Below are 20,473 nucleotides of genomic sequence, written 5' to 3'. Positions count from 1 at the left end.
TCAGAGTATCTACTTAGCCTACTAATACAAATTACAATTCAAACTGTACATCATATCCTCTCAAGATTCACTTCATATCGTTTCTTCACACTTTTCTTAACGCAGAAATGCATTATAATTCTTCATCAGGAAATACAAGGTCATGATTGTTAGAATCTCGTCGTAGCTATTCTTGCTCCTTCTGATACTGCTTTTGACTACTTTGCGGTGGCTACTTTGGTGCTGAGTTAACCATCTTATTATTATTTATTTATTTATTTTTCATTTGTAGGTAGGTAGTATAAAGACATTTGTGAATGGAGCTAACAGTCTTGGCAAAAATTGCGGAGCGTAACGTAACGCAAAACATGCACGAATCTATCATATTTGTTATCCTTTCACTGGCGTCTCTGGTATGTAAAATTTAGGGGGGGGGACATCAAAGAAAGTGATTTAAATGATACTACATAGCCCAACCTGTTTATTAACTTCGAATCTATTTGTTACCTTTCTGCTTACCGTCACGGATCCCCTAAGGTATATCAAGAACTCGATTACAATCGTTTCACACCCTGAATATTATATTCCAAATAAATATAATTATTATTATTTATATGATATCCTGTCATTAGTAAATAAATTAAATTAAAATAAAATATTGAATATTTTGTACCTCAAAATTTTGGGGGAACGCGTCCTCCTCGACCCCCCCCCCCTTCCTCCCCCGCCAAAGACGCCCGTGAAACCTTATTATAGGATTTTGCCTTGCATTGCCAAATACTGTTACGAAAGAAGTACCAAGGTGAACTTGTTCCATTGACAACCCTAGGGCTGTCAGCTTTTCACAGAATAAAAAACGAAAATTTTAGTCAATATGTAATATTTAATCGCGTTTCAAAATCGTAAATTTTGCGTTCCTTTCATGCAAATTATCAAATGTGTCCTTGCTGCGGGATGAGCCTTTGCTTACTGAAAATAATGCATTCAGCTGCATAAATGGAGAATAAAGCACAATTTATTTTAGTACTTTTTGTCACAAATAGTTGTCAATATTGTAACATTGTTGTGACAAGATAGTAGCGAAATTCTCAATCAGCTGGTGGAAGGAAACACAAGAGAAAGTGACGTTTTGAAAACAAAGGTTTTAAAAATAACGAAATAATGATACATGAAGAAAGTGAAGATCACGATGAACATCAATTTACGGATTTTACAACCGCTTCAGATTGGGAAGTATTCATTGCTCATCTCGAAGAAGTGATACACGATTGGAGACTGCCACAAGTGAAACCAGGACCTGTTTTGAAGAAAGGGGAACTTAGTAGTGGAGAATGGGAAAACAAAACGGAGAGAATATCATTCGCTGGTAAGAATATAATATAATTATAATGATTGGTGGAGATTAACAATATGAAGTTATATTGGTAAAATACTGAAGACATCACTTTTGTTCATGGATATAGCATATTAAAATTTCTACAGTCTCTTTCTTCACGCCAGCCTAGAAACTATGTACAGATTTATAATATGATTACAAACTATGTTTGTGTCATAAAATCTATTTGTTAAGTACCGCGGAGCAGGGCCAGAATTATGGAACCTAAACCAATCTAACATACCCTAACCTAAGCCTCTGCACGTACACTTCAACTCAAAAACCAAACCATATTATTGGTGTAAGTTTCAGAGATGTTGACACACTAACCTTAGAAATGACAAGTTAATTTTGTAGCATCATGATAAAGTGAGAACTGGAGGTTCACATATTTTAATTGCGATATACACTACTATCCACTTCTTTTCATTACCATCGCTGACGCGCCTGCTTCCTTTAGACGTGCTGTTGCATAGGCTCACCAGCTTCGCCCTGTGCTAACTCGCTTAAGTAGCGTTAGTACTTTTTAGTGGCCACCTAGCACAGGTTGGTTTGCGTTTTTCGCTCTGTAGTTTTTATGCTATCATGCTAAAGCCGTATTTATACGCAAATCATGAAATAATCCTAAACTATCAACAATTACTTCTGGTGGTTCCTTTGAATTTTATCTGTGTTAAGTGAGATATTTTCATATCGCGCAGCGAATACCTTTTACCTGACAATAAGAAAGAAATTGGTGAGTGAACTATGATTTTTCAATAATTCTTTCTAGTGGTGTGCCAAAAGTAAACCAGTATATATTATATTAATATTTTTGGGGAGCTACATGCTTTTGTTTTTTATATATATGGTTGGAGAAACGTAAAACAAATCACTGATTGATTTTGTTCTGTTGACACTGCATGTTTGAAGTGTATTGAATGATAACTGTATTCCTCTAGTGGTAAACGCAAGTTAAGTTTCGATAAGCCCCATCACGCTGAAACTATGTACTAATTGAGCGAAACCAACTTTAATCTAACTTATCGATAAGATATTATTGTAACATATAGAAACGCTGGCAGAGGTAATACAATAAATATCGTAGATGCATTGTGACTCCTATTATGTCTCAAAAATATACGTTCAATACATATTATAGAAAATATTCTATTCAGTTCTTACGGTTTACATTCTTAAGTATATTCGGTTCAGGGGAATCTAATGAAGATCACTCACCGAGATTTAACACCGCAAAAATTTCTACTCATCTTGCTGTTTTTTGCAGGCTTCGTGCAATTATTACACATTTTATTGTCATTACAATAACTTCATTTGCCCGTACTGCCATCTGGTGACTTATTATTATTATTAGGTATTCTGCCTTTCGGTAGGTCCTGGGACTAATTAGGTTTTTTTTTTGTTTTTTTTTTCCCCAATTTTAGATTTGGGCCTGGAAATGTTTCTTCCACTTTTGTCGATCTTCAGCTTCCTCTTTTAAATCCCAATATTTTTTCCTATCTTTCAAATCATCGATCAGCTTTTTTTTTTTTCTTTTTTCCTATTACTCGCTTCGCTTCCATCTTTCCTTCTATGGCGGTGTGAAGAAGACAATTTCTTCTCAAGATGTGTCCAATCCAATTGGCGTTTCTACGAAGTATTGTGGATAGAAGTGTCCTCTTCTCTCCTATTCTTTTTAAAACATCTTCGTTTGTTGCTCTGTCTGTCCATTTTTATCTTTTCCATCTTCCTCCAACACCGCATTTCGAAGCTCTTTAAATATTTCTTCTCTAACTTCCGTAATGTCCAAGTCTCTGAACCATACAGTCCAATGCTCCATATATAGCACTTGACCAACTTCTTCTTAAGTTCAATATTGAGCCTGCTAGTTAAGAGTGATCTTTTCTTGTTGAATGCTTCTTTAGCTATGGCAATTCTTGACCTGATCTCTTTGGTGCAGTAAGCGTCTCTCATCAAAATACTTCCCAAAATACTTGAAATTATCGACCTCTTCAACTTCTCTTTGTTCTACTCTGATTCCGTGTTTCCACGGGATATTCTAATGACTTGCGGCTTTTTCTATATTAATTTCCATTCCATACAGTTTTCATCTGCTGACTTATCTAACATTATAATAATGAGAAAATGATAGACTTTTATTTAAGTCTCTCAAATTTACTTTGTCACGGTTAAGGGCAAACAAACGAAAAGCTAAATAAATATTAAAAAAAAAAAAAAAAATCACTCAAGTTAAAAGAAACATATCCCGAAAGAATAATCTGAAGCCTGTGGGATAATAAAAAATAAAAAAAAAATCTGACGAATCAAGACACAGCTACGTAGGAAATATGTGATCATGAGCCTCGTTGGATCACCTTGTCATTTCTATGTCTAATAATATGTTTCGTGCAGATCAAGTTTAATTTGTAATTCTTTCATTAATTTCCTTCTTATTGTTCTCCAAAAGATACGCGGGGCGACATGACAATAATCTGAGCATAGATTAAATTCAAGACGACCACCAGAAGTAATTGTTGGAGGTTTTTTTTTTTTTTTTTTTTTTTTTTTTTGTCTTTTTTAATGTGTCTGTAGAGAGCAGGCGCGTCACGATGGTGGGATGCACCAAAGCGAGGGTAGTGAAACACGTGTGTTTAGGCACTAATACGAGTTCCTATAGTACTTTTAGTGGTTTCACTCTAATAAGATGACCCTTGTGAAATAAAATACATTTTTATATATTGTGCAGAAATAATACGCCATCAGGAAATAATGTCAAATACAGTCATTTTTCATATGCACTTACTTATTTTAACCATCGTATAGCACTTGTGCTGATTTTACACTTGTAAATATATAATACAGCTGTAGCACTTACTATTTAATTGTCCCCCCTGTGGAAATTTTACTTATAAACATGTCTTTCATGCAGAGTATTAAGTTTTACCCATAAATTTTGCATAATTTTAGGAAATGAAATTAAATCTTTCAGTATAAAGTCTCTGGATTATGTCCTTGAGGCTAAAGCAGACGATGATTAAGCCAGGTGATTGACGATGAAGGAATTGGTGGAAGGAAACGGGAATACCCCAAGAAAACCCACAGACACGATGTTGTCGCCACAAAGGTACTTAACCGGGGACCCAACGCACCAGAGGTAGGCGCTCTATCACTGAGCCACCATGCCTCTCTGCATATGTTTCTAAACTTTACCTGTACCGTATAATTTTATAATATTAGTATGTCGACCTCTTCTGTAAAACACCATTTTCATGTAGGCTACGTTAAAGGAGAGTGGATTAGGTTAGCTTAGCTATGGGTACGTTAGTTTTGGCTTTTTCTGTGGAAGTTAACCGTGATTCTTTTTACCAGCATTAACAACAGTAGGTATGCACGTAAAAGAAGACAAGGAGTGCGAAAAATACGCACTGACCTCTGTGAGAGCGGGTCACTTGACGCTGCGTTTGCATCTATTCCCTCTTTAGGGTTGGGCGAAGCTGAAGGACCAGTATGGTAATGCGTTAACGATGGTGGCTATGCTTGTGAAGGAAGCAAGTTCGGAAAACAGCATCAATACTGCAAGCTGGCTTCGCATTACAATTCCAAGCAGTGAACCACACATTTTAAGTACATTTATTTGTTCGCAGATGACTTAATGTCTGACATCCATATAAACAAGTTCATCATAAATTAATATTTTCATTATATTTAGGTAGTCATATACAGTACTTACACATTTCTCTTGTGTGAATAAAGGGATTTTACTTGTTAATTATGCCCGAAAAGAAATAAAACGTAATATCTTTTCCTTAAACTACACCGAAGGTAGTTTAGTAAGTTTATTCTAACTTTGTAATACTCAGTGATAAGAACATAACGATATGCCTTTCAAATCTAAAGGTTAACGAAATTTTCAAATAATAAAAATTATTAGTAGTAGTATTATTTTAGATAAAACCGATTGACCTTCATGCATTGATTTTATTTTATTTTTTTATCTTCAACTTATTTTGCTTAAATTAGATTAGCGTACTATTGTTTAGGTTAGTCTAATTTACTTTTGCGTAGCTTAATTCAGCGGAAATTAATTTAGCTTTGGTTGACTTAATTTACATTATTATAGCTTAGATTAACTAAGTTGTACTAAAATAAGTAAGTAAAAATAGCCTAAGGTAACTTTAAGATAATATTCCAATCACATTACGTTTAAAATTTCTTTGGAATTCATTAATATTATAAAATAGCGTGTACTACTAATGATCTTGAACACTTATGAAATATCTCTAATTCTCATTTATAGATTTTGAATTCAACCTCGAGAGGTTCAGCCTGAAAAATGCCTCAGTGAAGGAAATCGTAAGTCCATTGGAAGAAGCAACAGAGGAACCTCAGAGTCAAGCGCTCGTAGATATTATGTCTCTTGAAAACAACTTTCCTCCTGCAACAAGCATCAGTGTAGCCAGTAACAAAGAGGAAAAACTACATCCTCTTGCACGCTGGTATGGCTTACGAGATTTTGTCGTTGTATCTCCAGCCGGAAGGGAAGACATATTATCGGAAAGCAAAGCCAAGATTTTGCTTAGCTCAGTTTGTATAGCGGTGAACAACACAAATTGGTAAGTTAAAAAAAAAAAGGCCATATTAATTTAATCCTGTGTTTCGCTGTTTAATCGTAAATATCAAAAAAATTGTAAAACTTGAAAATTTAACTCAGGCTTTAGATCAAGAATAAATATTTTTTTTTTTTTTTTTTTAATTTTCCTTGAATATTCTGTATTTTAGAATTTGGGTAAAAACTCGACTTTTAACATCTTAACTTTCGTTTATTGTTGTATGTTCTTATGTAGGATTTGAGCTTCTAAGACAACACTTTATCGTCAGAAAAGAAGGAAAATAGTAAAATAGCTATGTCGCGTTTGTAGTGTATTTATTCACAATTACAGTACAGAATAAATAATAGATATTTTTGATATATGTAATTAGACAGTTTACTACGTCTGTCCAGTAAGAAATCGAACTCTCTAAATATAATGTTACTTACCGTGTGCGGAAATTATTCAGATTAATTTCCTTCCAAGTACTTCCCTCAACTATTAATACATCGTCCCCAATGTGTCTTCCGCTGCTGGAACGCATCCTGAAACGCGCTTTTTGGAATAACCTGCAACACTTGCAGCGGATGTTTTACTACTTCTATGGTTGTAAACAGCGACCTTTCAAGGTTGGCTTCAACTTAAGGAATACAGAGATGGAAAGAAGTCTGCAGGTGTCAGATGATGCGAATAGGATTCTTGGGTTACACTAGTCGTATTATTCTTCGCCAAAAACTCCCTGATGAGGAGCACCGAATGGCTAGGAGCATTGTCATGATGCAGGATCCATGTTTCATTTTTCCAGTCCTCCGGTCTCTTCTTCCTCACAGGGGGCGCGGTGGCTCAGTGGTAGAGCGTTCACCTCTGGTGCTTGGGGTCCCGGGTTCGATCCCAGCCCCCGCCAAGTGAACTTTGTGGTGGACAAACACCGTGCTCGTGGGTTTTCTAGGGGTTCTCCCGTTTCCTCCCACTTTCTTCATTCCACCATTTTCACTCATCTCTCATTATCACCGTCTCCTTTAGCCTAACCGGCATAACCGTGGGACGTAAAACTTAAAGATTTCATTTCATTTTCTTCTTCCTCACAGGCTCATTCAAGAGCCTCTACACTTGTAACTAATACTCTTTGTTGATGGCTTGGCCACATGGGAATATGCATAATGAACAACAACACAGAAATTAAAGAAAAGAATAAAGACCACTTTGGCGTGCTCTTTTACGTCTCGGTGAAGATTTCGCTACCCCTTGGGATGACTGTGTCTTTAGTTCAACGTCAGAACGCACAAACACAAATCACGTCACCTGTTGTAGTGTTTTGCAAGCTATCATTTTCGTTTGCACAATTCAAAAGATCTTGACAGATTTCCTCACGTGTTTCGTTTTATTCATTTATTAGCAACGTAGAACGAATTTTGCACCGACACAATACATGTTCAGTTCTTCAACTAAGATCACATAACAGTATGATTTACAGATTTGCATTTTCTTAGCTGTTTAGAGAACGGTCAAACATTCTTCCGAATTTTGCACCGACACAATACATGTTCAGTTCTTCAACTAAGATCACATAACAGTATGATTTACAGATTTGCATTTTCTTAGCTGTTTAGAGAACGGTCAAACATTCATCGCGCACTTTCTGAACGTGAACATCATCACATAATCGTAGATGGGCGTCCAGGTTTTGTATCGTCTTCGATAGATGTTCTTCCTACTTTGAAACGTTGAAACTACCAATAACATTGGCCTTGACTCATATGTACACTTCCGTCTCCGACCACTTCTTGTTAACATTTTCAAAGTGTAATTAAATTTCTTGTTCAGATACAAAATTTGATACACACACGCTGCTTTTCCGAAATCTTCATTTTCGTAATAGCATGAAATCGCCACAAGTACGAAACGCAACTTGACTCCAACGTTCATAGATACACAATGACACAAGATAAGATGATCCAGTTACCGTTAAAGTGCTTGGGAAGAAATTCCACTACGCGGCGCTGCAAGCAGAAAGCCAAGGACAGTTCTGTTGATCATATATTTTGAAAGTTCTTTTTTTTGGATAGGCCTTGTATGTGTATATGTAGTTGAATAATTTTTAATAAGAAGTTCTCTTACTGTTCTTTACATACTATAAATGTTATATTACTTCCTTTTGCAGTCCAGTCCCTGTATTTATACAGGTATTGTATGGATGGCAGCATTTCTATATGGGCGTCTGCGAGGGAAGAGGAGTTCGGACAGAATTTGAAATGGTTCATTTGAAGAGGGCGCCTCCTCATTGTAATCATCTAGCAGGTTAGGAATTTTTTTTTTTTTTTTTTTTTTTTTTTTTTTTTTGAATGAAATGTTATATCTCTGAGCTATATATAAGATACACAATTCTGATCTGATTACGTACACCACTGTAAGGCCACTTCCGCAAATTGATGAAACTCCATGCTGTACGTTCAGGCCCGTTTTAGGTTTTTTACGCTTCTGGACCAAATAAGATTTTGTTCTCCCCCACTGTTCATTCGTGTTCATTTATGAGTAAGCAAAAACATCACAAAAACTGACAAAATACAAGACATTATTGTGTGTCCCTTCTCTCTAGACTCCAGAATACAAAATAAAAACTAAAATTACCAAATGCGGCCGCCTCCGTTTACATTGAGTCACCAGCAGCCAACGGGGCAGGACATGCAGAACCAAATTAACGAATTATATTGGCTGCCAATAAGCAATAGCCTCAGTTCCTTCTGGTTCCAGTAATATCATTACGAAAAAAAATTCGGTAGCACTCTGGGCCTTCTGGTCACAAAAAGTGGGGTTGCCTTCCAAAGAATTGAACCTAAGATCCTCATGTCCTTCGGATCTCCTTGCAAGGAAAATCGATTTTCCTTCCATTCTGTTACAGAGCAATGTGCATATTCTCTAACAGAAATAGAGACATCTGGACATTGCATCCAAGTAAACATACAGGTGGCATGTAGAAAACAATCATGAAAAATGACAAAGCAAATAAAAAGTAATCCTGGCGTAGCCTGTGGAAAGTACACCATGAACAGAACAGTAACAGAAACAAGCGAAAAAGGCTCATAGTCATGCACTGTTAATCTAGTAGATAACGCAATGGATTCGCGTGATAATGTTTATTTTAACATGGGTTCGAATCCTGAGTAGGGAAGCATGAATGTAAATAGTAGTGAAAGTAGTTCCTTCAGTCTGAGACAATTAAACAAATAAAGGTAGTTGTTAAGTTAAACATGAATGCAATTGTGGATTTTAGTTTAATATTGGTCTACCTCAGAAAAGCATAGGAACGAGACATAATTTCTTTTTTGTTTTCATTGACACATGTGAGATCGTTATTAAGTAACGAAGTAACGTAAATATACAAAAATATAAGCTACTAAACTTCCAATAAGGAATGTTGGTGTACATTCTACTTTCTTTCAGTTGTCGGATACCATTAATTCAAAATGCGTATGGATTATTTTAACATAATGAAACATCAGCATTATTCTTGCATTTTAAATATTCCAATTTCTCTTCCTGACAAAAGGAAGATTTTTTTTTTCTAATTTTAAAATAGAAGAACATTTTTGTTTAGTTTAACGTCTCACATTTATGCACCGAGGCTAAACGAAACGCTGCTGATAATGAGATGGAAGATAATTGTAGAATGGAGAAAATGGGACGAAACGAGAGAATTCCCAAAGCATGTACGGTCGTGGTATTTGTCCACCACAAAGTCCAGGAACCTTACACACCACAGATAGAAGTAACAAACAAATCATTATATCTTTCGTAAAGATTCATGATTTTATTTTTTATTTTTTAAAGTTACTTGCTGAAGGATTTTATAGAAAATAAATAGAGAAGTCTTTATCTGTATTCCTGACAAGTGTCGTTGTCGTTTTAAGAGCCTAGCTTTAAAAAATAAGTAATTCGTCTTATACGTAGCAAAATTTGTTCAGGTTTTGGATTATTTTCTGCTAGGTTGTAATACTGGCATTACAAGAAAGTGTGATTTTACTTTGTTTCTTGAAATATAGCTTTGTCTCAACCTCCTATGCAAAAGACGAGTCGGATGAATCACACTTTATACTTGAGTACAGCAGAATGGTTTCAAATGTTTTCGCTTTTACCCTGCTGTCTTCAATGAGTTTTTCATTAAATTACTTCTTAGTTTTGGCTCCAAGAAAGGTAACTGGACAAAAGTATATTTTGAGAGTACTCGAATTAGCAGTAAAACAATTAGCAAATCGCATGAAGAAGGTGGGTAATTATTGTAGTCTACTTGTAGTTACGATGTTTCCCTACTTCCATCACTTATTTAATTGTTCCAGATTAAAAATATAAATAATGTATCACATTTGCGACTTAAAATTACCTGGGCCCCTGCGCTTTGTGCGTAAATACAAACCTGTGTACGTACCTCCTTTAATCTCTTTAATTTCGATGTAAGAATTACCCTCTTCGCTATTGTCCACCAACTACATTTTTTTTTTTTTTTTTTTTTTTCTCTTGTCTGCAAGTAGTTTCAGCTCTCAGATCCTACATAACTTGAAAGAGGGTAAATTAACATAAAGAATTTAAGTATGTGTTCTGCGTGTTAGTTAAACGATAGTCTTCTTCGTAATCTCCCTCCTTTATTTTTCCCGTACATTTTGTCCCAACCTCAAGAGACAAATTCTTCAGAAAAAAAACCTACCTAGTTTTTATATTCATTTTAACTACACTTTTCAATTCTCTCTCCAACTGAAAAATGTACGTTAACTTTCTTATTGAGTTCTTCCTAACATAGCATTTATTTTCTTCCAAATAATTTGTCTGTTCATCAAATATTCAATAGTGTGTTTCGTAACTCTACTCAATGACCTCCAGATCTTTTTCTTAAGGTTCTTAGCTTTTCATACCACACTGTAGTTCTAGAGCCGTTTATATTATTCTGACTACGCCTGGAATTAACATCACTATGATCTCTACTCAACCACCGTCAGAACTATTGTCTTTTCTGAGGTCACTCTTTGTCTACCTGCTTCATTTAGAGCCGTTCAGTACTAGTGACCCTTCTGGTAGTAATTTGTCTCCGATTTACTTGTAGCCAGGGGTGCCCACAAAGGGGGGCTATAACGCAAACTGCGTCATTGGAATATTGGGGGGGGGTTAAAATGTATATAAATATGTTTGAAGGGGTGTAAAAATTAATCGAAAAGATCTTTTCATGGAAGAACACTTACGGATAGACAATTGGGGGGTGCGTCATGGACATAAGGGGGGGGTACCACTGTTGTAGCTCTGGGTTTCAGTGTGATAAGAGTATTTTAGACAGTGACTCGGTAAAAATTTATCGCTTCATGCAACTCCACAAAGCTGTATACAAAAATTAATACACTAGATAAGCTTAGGGGCCGCCGTGGCTCAGTGGTAGGGCGTTCACCTCTTTTGTATGGGATGCCTGGTTTGATCCCAGCTCGCGCCAATTGGACTTTGTGGTAGACAAACACCGTGTATACGTGGGTTTTCTCGGGGTTCTCTTGGTTCTTCCCACTTTATTCATTCCACCATTGCATTCATTTCTCATAATCACCGTTTCCTTTAATCTAGCCGGCATTACCGTGGGACGTAACACTGAAAGATTTTATTTTATAGATAAGCTTTCTTCCCGTACTTGTAGCGATAGTTTAAATTATTCCCAGTATGGCTTTCTTCAAGAGCTGCCACTCTTTAGATTTCAATACATTACTGCTACCGTCATTCAAGTGATAAACTGTCAATGGAAATAAAAAAAAAAAAAAAAATGAATTAACATGCGTTGCAGTGCACAAAAGCCGACAAGGGCAACATGGCTATAATTTTAAACCAAGAGTACTACTACCATTAAAAAAAATCCTTACTAAAAAGTTGTTAACCGAATCAGTAGTAAGTGTTAATGATAATAACGAATCCGTGGGCAATTGGAGGCACACAGAAAAAGAACTTAGTCATGTCTGATTCTTCGTTATCAGTCACCATGATAGTTTATCCAAATTTGACACCCGTTTGTGGCCCATTGCGTGTGAGGTCTCATCCGCTTTATTTCCGTTTGTTTCCACATATGATACATAATAGATACAAATAGCAAGTAACTTGCACGTCAAACTAACTTAAACGAGAGATTATCGTGTTAATCCAATTTAGAAAAGTGGTTAACTACAGACATCAAACTAAGTTCTAAAATTGTTGACATTTACTGCCGGTATCATAAGCTTTGTTCCCATAGCTTGTACCGATAAAGCTTAAATTATTACCAGTGTGGCTTCCCTCAAGAGCTGCCACTGTTTGGACTTCAATGCATTTACTGCTATAGATTAGTAATTAAAAAAGGAGTTTAAAATATACACAGTTACTGACCATTACATGCACAAGAAAATTCTTAAGAAATCATTACCTTTTGAAAGTAGTTTCAGTATTACCATTGAAAAATATTTGATTATAGGGAGCTATGTGTTTCTGTTTTTGGCTGACATACTAATAAATCACTTCAAAACAAAACTTAAGGTCTCAAGAACAACAGTACATCCATTATTTCAGATATGTACGTAACATTTTGATTCTATAAGGAAAGAAAAGATAGCAACCAGGGCCTAGAGTTGAACGGCATTCACCAGGTCATGGCATATGCTGATGATGTAAATTTAATAGGGGATGATAGGAGAACAGTAGAAATAAATGCAGAGATATTATTAAACGCTTGCAGGGACATGGGTTTAGAAGTAAATGCAGAGAAAACTAAATACATGGAAGTGTGTCGGGACCGTAATACGGCAAATTGTGGAGGCGTTAAAATATTAAATAATACTTTTGATACAGTGAATACTTTCAAATATTTAGGATCAATATTAACAGACGAAAATCATATTCACGAACAAATTAAATGTCGACTAAAAGCAGGGAATTCGTGTTACTATTCGGTTCAAAATCTCTTGTCGTCGCGAATTCTGTCGAGGAATTTGAAGCTTAAAATATATAAAACGATAATCATGCCTGTTGTTCTGTATGGTTGCGAAACATGGTCGCTTACTCTGAGGGAAGAACATAGACTGAAAGTATTTGAGAACAGGATCCTGAGAAGAATATTCGGACCCAAGAGGAACGAGAATGGGGAATGGCGGAAGCTCCATAACGAGGAACTACATAGTTTATACGGTTTACCCAACATTGTTAGGGTCGTCAAGTCTAGGAGGCTTAGGTGGGCAGGTCATGTAGCTAGAATGGAAGAAAGTAGAAACGCTTTCAAAGTCTTGACTGGTAGACCCATAGGAAAACGACCATTAGGAAGACCTAGGCGCAGATGGGAGGATAATATTAAGATGGATCTCGCAGAGATAGGAATACAAAGTAGAAACTGGATGCAATTAGCTAAGGATAGAAGTCAGTGGAGAGCTTTTGTGAACGCGGCACTGAACCTTCGGGTTCCATAGGCCATAGAGTTAGTTAGTTAAGGAAAGAAAAGTTAAATTTATATCCAATGCGTTAGATGCCACTCATTCTAAACTCATCTTCACGATTGAACACAAAATCAAGAATGAACTCTATATATATATAAGCATACGGCTTCTGCACATTCATTATCAGATTTGTATTGATAGAACGAAAACAAACACATCAGAATAAAAAAAAAAAAAAAAAGAAGAAAGAGATACTACATGTTAGGATGCTTCTATTTCAGGATTGTAAAAAGAAATAATAATAATAATAATAAAAAAAGTACTGAACTAAAGCATGACATTGTCTGGTATCGAAAAATTTACGTCAACTGAAAGACAAATATTTGAAATATTCTTCACTAAAAGTATAAAATTAAAATTAAATACAAATTAAGAAATTGCAATAAAACATGAATATAGGTCAGTGCATATACCAAAAAAAAAAAAAAAAAAAAAAAAAAGCGAAAATTAAAAAGAAATTCCTGTGTGTAAATAGTAAGACGAAAGTATTGTTTCTAAATATATATCCGGAATTGCATGTGTACTGGACTCCAAATATAAGGCGAGTAGTTAGATAGAGACGTCCAAGAGTAATGGGACAGATAGTTCACATGAAAAATATTCATCTTTGGTAATATTGGTTGGAGATTCTCTATGAAATAGATCTTTGGATAGATTAAGAATGACATCAGAAGAAGATAAGTGATAATCCACAACCAAGCAACAAATTTCATTTGGTCAGGATTTACCTACCGTCTTCGAATCTTGCCTTATATTACCTACTTTCTTCAGATTTTGCTTTATGAGGTAGTTAATGTAAGGCAAAATCTGAAGAAAGTAACTAATTATAACCTTAACTAGATTAGATCCATTGGCAGATATTTGTTTCTGTTGTGTTAAACGATCTGATTCATTAAACTTTAGAATAGTTTTGCATAGATCTGAAATCTGAAAAATAAATAAGAGCTAGCTAAACCTGCGCTCTCCACACAGCACATCATTCACATATGAGCATGAATCTCCTTGTCATTCCTCACAACATCTGGATATGTCCCTTCACAGACACAAGTGAAGGATGTCTTGATAAGAGTCGGCAAGGAATATTATAAAGGGGAGATTTTTTCGATTATTTTTTTCAATATCTCGCACCGTTTGCAAAATTTGAGCCTACTTCCGGTTGGAGTTTCTAATTCATGTATGATCAGTGTTTTCTTTCTTCTTGCATGCAGTATGTGATAAGCAAATACATTACATACATTTATAAAGTCAGTGATATATGGTGTTCATTGGGCAAAACACTCCAAACAATAAGGATTCATTTTAGACTGTAGAAATAATTATCCTTCATTTTTCATTATCATTTGTCTATGGAACAAACGCCTGAGAGATATACAATCCCTGTATACAAACATTTGGCGTTGGAATATATATCTCTTAGGATATGATCCTTTACTTTTTTTTAAATTTCAACACTTTCAGTGTACCCCTAAAAAATGTGTAATAAAGAAATAACGGCCATGTTTCGTTTGAATATTCAATTAGAACTGAGCAATCTACCCAAAATTTGCAATCGATCAGTGAAAATGGCATCTTTCTAGAACCTATGGTTGCCGAGAACTCACTGGCGAAAGGATTGGCCACAAACATATAAACTTTTCTAGCATTTTAGTATATAGATAATAAAAACATTCCTCCTAACCCTTTTCTCCTTCTCTTGCTTGATTTGTGATTCTATATATCCTTCTCTTCCTCTGTTCTTTACAGGTTTATTGGTTGTATTCAAGCAGCAGGTGGGATCGCCTCTCCCACTACCGCCAGTGACAGTGTCCGTTAGATTTACGTATATTCTCAGAGATTGGACCAGCAACACATGGACTCAAGAACCACCAGATTTTGATTTTTTTCAAGGGGCTGTTGGGATAGTAGAATTGGGCAGACTTCCATTTGGAGCAGTGTTTGATCCTGTCAGGTAAAAGAAAAAATTATACTTGTTTCTGATATATTTATTATTATACTGTAATTTATGTAAAGAGTTTAATTGATAAAACTTTTTACATATGCACATAGGTACTATATTAGAAAGAATTGAATTTAAAGCATTGCTGATATTATTTTGTAATTATCCTTTCTTATGCTGAAAGATTATTGTAGTTGTACATAAATTTCTTCATGTAGATCAAAATATTAGAAATAACGCACTCGTAAGATTAAATACAGAGGTTGATTCATTTCTAAAGGTAGCCAAGAAATTTCTGTCGCTTTTTGTGGAGGTCTGTGTTCCATTGGCCCTCACACTGTGAGTTGAATGCAAATGAAGATAAGGCGATGGTCAGTTGTTGGTGTGGGTATGTCCAACATACTACCTGGTTGTGGAAGTTCAGTTACACCGTGAACTTGCGTAAGGACAGAGTGAACATGGGATCTCCACATATCGTCATAAGGGCGTGTATGGTGTACGAATTCAAACTGGGGTCAAACGCCGCTGCAGCGAGGCGGAAGATATGCCAGGCCTTTGGTGAGGGTGTCGTGACTACGCGAATTGTGCAGCGGTGGTTTAACAAGTTTAAGGACGGTGACGAAACACTCGAAGACGTACCACGTGCCAGAAGACCAACACATGTAGAAAATGAATATCTTCAGGCAGCAAATGAGGGGAACAGTGGCAAAACATGTGAGAAACTGGGACTACAATTCAGTGTGAGTGGAGAATTCATTCGGCAGCACCTCCATCAACTTGGGATGCACTACAAGTTGGGTCGATGATTGACATGATTTGACTCCGGGCCAGAAGGTAATGCGAGCAGACACCTGTATGTCTTTGCTGTCTCGCCTGAGGAAGGAGCCATTTCTGAACAGGGTGTTGACATGTAATGAGAAATTGGTCCTGTACGAAGCTTCATGGCGACGTCGTCATTGGTTAGCATTCCATGAACCGGTTCTAAAACAGCCCCAAACCAGCATTGCACCAAAAGAAAGTCCTCCTGTGTGTTTGGTAGACTGCTCGCGGCATCGTGCATCGGGAACTACTATCAGTTGGTCAGAGCATCAGTGCAATTGTGTACTGTCAGCAATTGAGCTGTGTTCAAGTAAAACTCAAAACTCTGGTGCCAGCACTTCTGAATCGCAACTCCTTTAAGAGTCCTTCTGTTACAGGACAACGCTAAGCCCCACGTGGCTAGGATGACACGGAACATCATTCTGCATCATGGGTGGAAAACACTATTGCATCTGCCATACTCCCCCCGTCTCCTTTAGCCTAACCGGCATAACCGTGGGACGTAAAACTCAAAAATTTAATTTCATTTTGCCATACTCCCCAGTTATTGCACCGTCCGATTATCACCTGTTCCATTCCTTGACAATCACCTTAGAGGACGCCAGTTCAAATCCCCAGTAGAGGTGCAAAATGCACTTTATACCTTCTTCGCTTCACGACTCACCAAATTCTACCGCGATGGAATCCATAGCCTTCCAGAATGTTGTCAGAAGATCATCGATGCTGATGAGGAATATTTTTGGTCATCCAGATACTCCTTAGGTGACATATCGATGTTCGAAGTTGGTGGGTGAAAAAGCGATAGAACTTTCTTGGTTACCTTTATATATTGAGCCTTATTTGAAAGTGCCACTTACCTAGGAAATTCCCTGTTTCCACCAGCATTGTGTTCGATCTGCAGTCCACCTTTACTGACTGTTGCCCAGCATTGGACTTGCCATTGCAGGAGACTGTGTTGGAGTTGAACCATGGATATTGCATCTCACTCCTGTGTACGGGCTTTCCACAGGCCGGAGACGGCGCAGACTCGGTGATGGGACAGGCGCCTCATAAGGAGTTCGAAAGAATATTATTCCATTGGATTGGCATCTGGGCTCTTGACAGGAATGTCAGAGAAGGAAATTCCTGCAATTCCGGTTTCCTGTTCCGTATGACAATAGAATTCCTGTGATGTTTTCGTTGTATGTCTGGATGACTTGTCTTGGTGCAGTTCAACCTGATTCACGCCTTATTCGTACAATGCTGGAATTTCGTGCTAATATATTTCAGTCAGGATGTAAGTTTAGTAGTACGAAGCATTGATTTTGTCGTTTCACTCTTCCTTTTGGAGACGCAGTTTGTTCCTGTACGAAAAACCGGCCACAATCATTAACCCTTTTGGGAAACTTTCTGCACAGTGGCAGAAGAATATGCTTCGACCCTTGGCGTCGACAGGTCTGTATGAAATGACACAAACTGTACCACAGTCTGTGAGATAAATCGACGCCTCATCAAGAGTAACAATAGACTTCCGCCGATTACTCGCGAGATGACGTTCATACAGCCTCCTGCATTTCCTTTTTCGCTCAGCCGTATGACACGGTTTCAAGACGTGCACACTGTTCTTGCGAACGACTCTAAGACGTAAATCCCTGTGAATAATGAGGTCGATTTGCAATGATGAAACTATGTTGGGGAAAAGTGTATTTTGTGATTATTATTTTAATAAAGATTTTATTAATAATTGGAAACATAATTCACTTAACGCTTGTGGACGATTTGTTTTTCTCAGCAGACAAATTTTTCGATGCTTTTCCAAAATTCGTAGAAAAGATTCACTTAAGCTGTTTTTATTTCAGAAATATGTCTGAAAAGTGAAAAGGTTTCTATGAAAATGTAAAGCAAAGGGAAGACTATGCTCATTGTCCGTCCTCTGAATGTTTGTTTAACGGGATACAGAGCCCACTGCTAGTCTGGAATATGTTAAGTATTTGGTTTGAGGTTAAACAATGTGCCCATTGCAGAATATTACAAACTCGTCAAACTCTTCAGCAGGATATGCGAAATATATTGTTTGCAGCCTGCATATTTCATTGCTTAACAATCTTACAGTTTGGAATTTATGTAGTTGCGAAAGCAAAAGCAGTTACGAAATGAATAAACATCGTCGTAAGTTTTCCAATCATAGTTCTGTTTATATATATCTATTTTTAATGTATTATTTAAAAACTGACTCTAAAGAAGTACGGAAGTATTTTACTAGATTTGAACTTTTCAAGTAATGATTGTTTTTATCTGTATCATCATGTTGAAGTAAGTATATTTTATTTTTACTTAAAAATTCTTCTATAATCATCCTAAAATTTAGAGTAAGCTACAAACAGTTTCGTCGAACCACTGGTAACTTCCTCAGTATAATTAAAATACTACATGATAAGTGAATCTTTAATTATTTAATATGCGCCCAATAGTTCCTTTAAGCCATATATTTTATTTTGTTTATTGTTATTTTTATTTTTACTTCAGTCAGTTACAACTTTACGCCACTTGGCCAGAAGTGACGGAAGACGTCGTGGTGGATAATGAAGGTTATTCAGATTTTGAACCTTGTGAAGCACAACTGTGGTCTGTAAAAGTACAGATGGTCGAGAAACCAGCTTGCCTGCTCAGTGAATATCTTACAGAATTCCTTCAATTGTGCAGCAGTACCAAAACAATGCTCGATATACTTGGCGACTTTGTGGACCAACATAATTCAGGTACAGATTTTTTTTTTATTATGCTACAGTAAAACCTGTGAACTTGGCCACCTGCTTATCTTGGCCTGGTTCGTGTTGAACCTGCATTTTCCCATAAGACATTCGTTACTTATTATTCTGTAAGTTGGCCACCTGTCTATCTTGGAAGTTGGCCACATTGAAGCAGTGTTTGTCCTATGATGATAATGATAAATTTACCTGCGTATCTTGACCATGCAAAATATCGTTTTATTGTTTTTCTTAATTCTTTCTATTCCCATATGAGAGGCAGATGTTCTGTATTTGTGATTGGACATAAAGAAACATGGATTCGCACGATTTGTTCTTGGAGGTCAATGGCCAGAACACTACCCTCATAAAGAGTTGGTGAAGGAAGATGTGAATATGAAAAAGCATGTACAGAAATTCAGGAAATGGCTATACGTATTTGTTTACCATGTCTGTTTTGGAAAAACCAGTAGCTATATCAGTTCCTTTCATCAGTGGGGAGCTTTAGCAATTCCGGAAAATTCTCAAGGTTAAAGCTAACTATGTCAATTGTGAAGTATTGGCACCTGATGGCTTGTCGAAAGGTAGCGGAAGTTTGGAGATATGAATTCCCATAAGATTTTCCTAAAACATATTTTGCTCCGAGGAAACACTTGTAGCTCATTAACAAGAATTAGTTAACTACAAAATTAAAACGTGTATATGTGCTAAAAAAAATAATAAAAGAAGTACGTTTAGAATGAACCACGATGAATAAATTTGTATAATAACTGATTTGTTATTTTTTTCGAAAGGTATCTACAGAAAATATTTGTCACTGTCGAAAGAAAGACATATAAACTGCGCATAAATTGTTCAATTTATAATTTTGCTTTTCTTGTTTTCAATCTGAAATGAAATCTTTACATCCCACGTTTATGCCGGGTAGGCTAAAGGAGACGGTGATAATGAGAAATGAGTAAAATGGTGGAATGAAGAAAGTGGGAGGAAACGGGAGAACCCCGAGGAAACCCACGCACACGGTATCTGTCCACCACAAAGTTCACTTGACGCGAGCTGGGATCGAACCAGAGACCCCATGCACCAGAGACCCCATGCTCAAGCACAGGGCGGCAAAATTTTTTATTTTTGTAAGATTCACAATAAAGTAATATTTAAAAAATCGTTGTGTTATTTCAATGGCATGCCTATGTGTTAACACGATTGTGTTAAAATATAACACAAACAGGTGGTTAGAACAACTCACTCTCCATTTGGAATTGTGTCAAATGCCAGTAGTTGAAATGACATACAGCTTGTGTGTTAAATTAACACAAGTGTAAAATCTTCGGTGTTGTTTTCTGCGTGATTCTCAAATATGTTGGACATCTAATTATAAAGGCTTATATACTGAAGCTACACACAAACATAATAGAAAGAAATACTTAAACAAATCCAGGTATTCATAAAATTTCAACATGCAAACCTCGCGATGTGTTCTCAATTGTTTTACATAATCTTTCTGAAGAAATATGCCAACAGCGAGAAACAACACCATATTACTGTGTAGTGTTGTAAATAGAAAAAAAACGGTTCGTATTTTTTCAGAAATG

The 20,473-nt window shown here is 36.4% G+C and overlaps 1 protein-coding gene across 1 annotated transcript in view; it reads left to right on the top strand.

The window, feature by feature from the left end:
* The first annotated feature begins 1,020 nt into the window (after nt 1–1,020).
* The window catches only part of Rab3GAP1 (RAB3 GTPase activating protein subunit 1), a 363,483-nt gene continuing 344,030 nt past the window's right edge, over nt 1,021–20,473 (top strand). Inside the window, exons 1-5 of the mRNA XM_081758024.1 lie at nt 1,021–1,345; nt 5,631–5,946; nt 8,084–8,220; nt 15,144–15,348; nt 18,661–18,893. Of these exons, the coding sequence (XP_081614150.1) occupies nt 1,141–1,345; nt 5,631–5,946; nt 8,084–8,220; nt 15,144–15,348; nt 18,661–18,893 (1,096 nt within the window). The 5' untranslated portion in view covers nt 1,021–1,140. The remainder of the gene's footprint in view (nt 1,346–5,630; nt 5,947–8,083; nt 8,221–15,143; nt 15,349–18,660; nt 18,894–20,473) is intronic.

This window comes from Thermobia domestica, chromosome 1, assembly GCF_964235325.1.
Source record: "Thermobia domestica chromosome 1, izTheDome1.hap1.1, whole genome shotgun sequence".
NCBI lineage: Eukaryota > Metazoa > Arthropoda > Insecta > Zygentoma > Lepismatidae > Thermobia > Thermobia domestica.
Note: the sequence above shows the minus strand (reverse complement) of the source record. Positions and strands in the feature narration are given on the sequence as shown.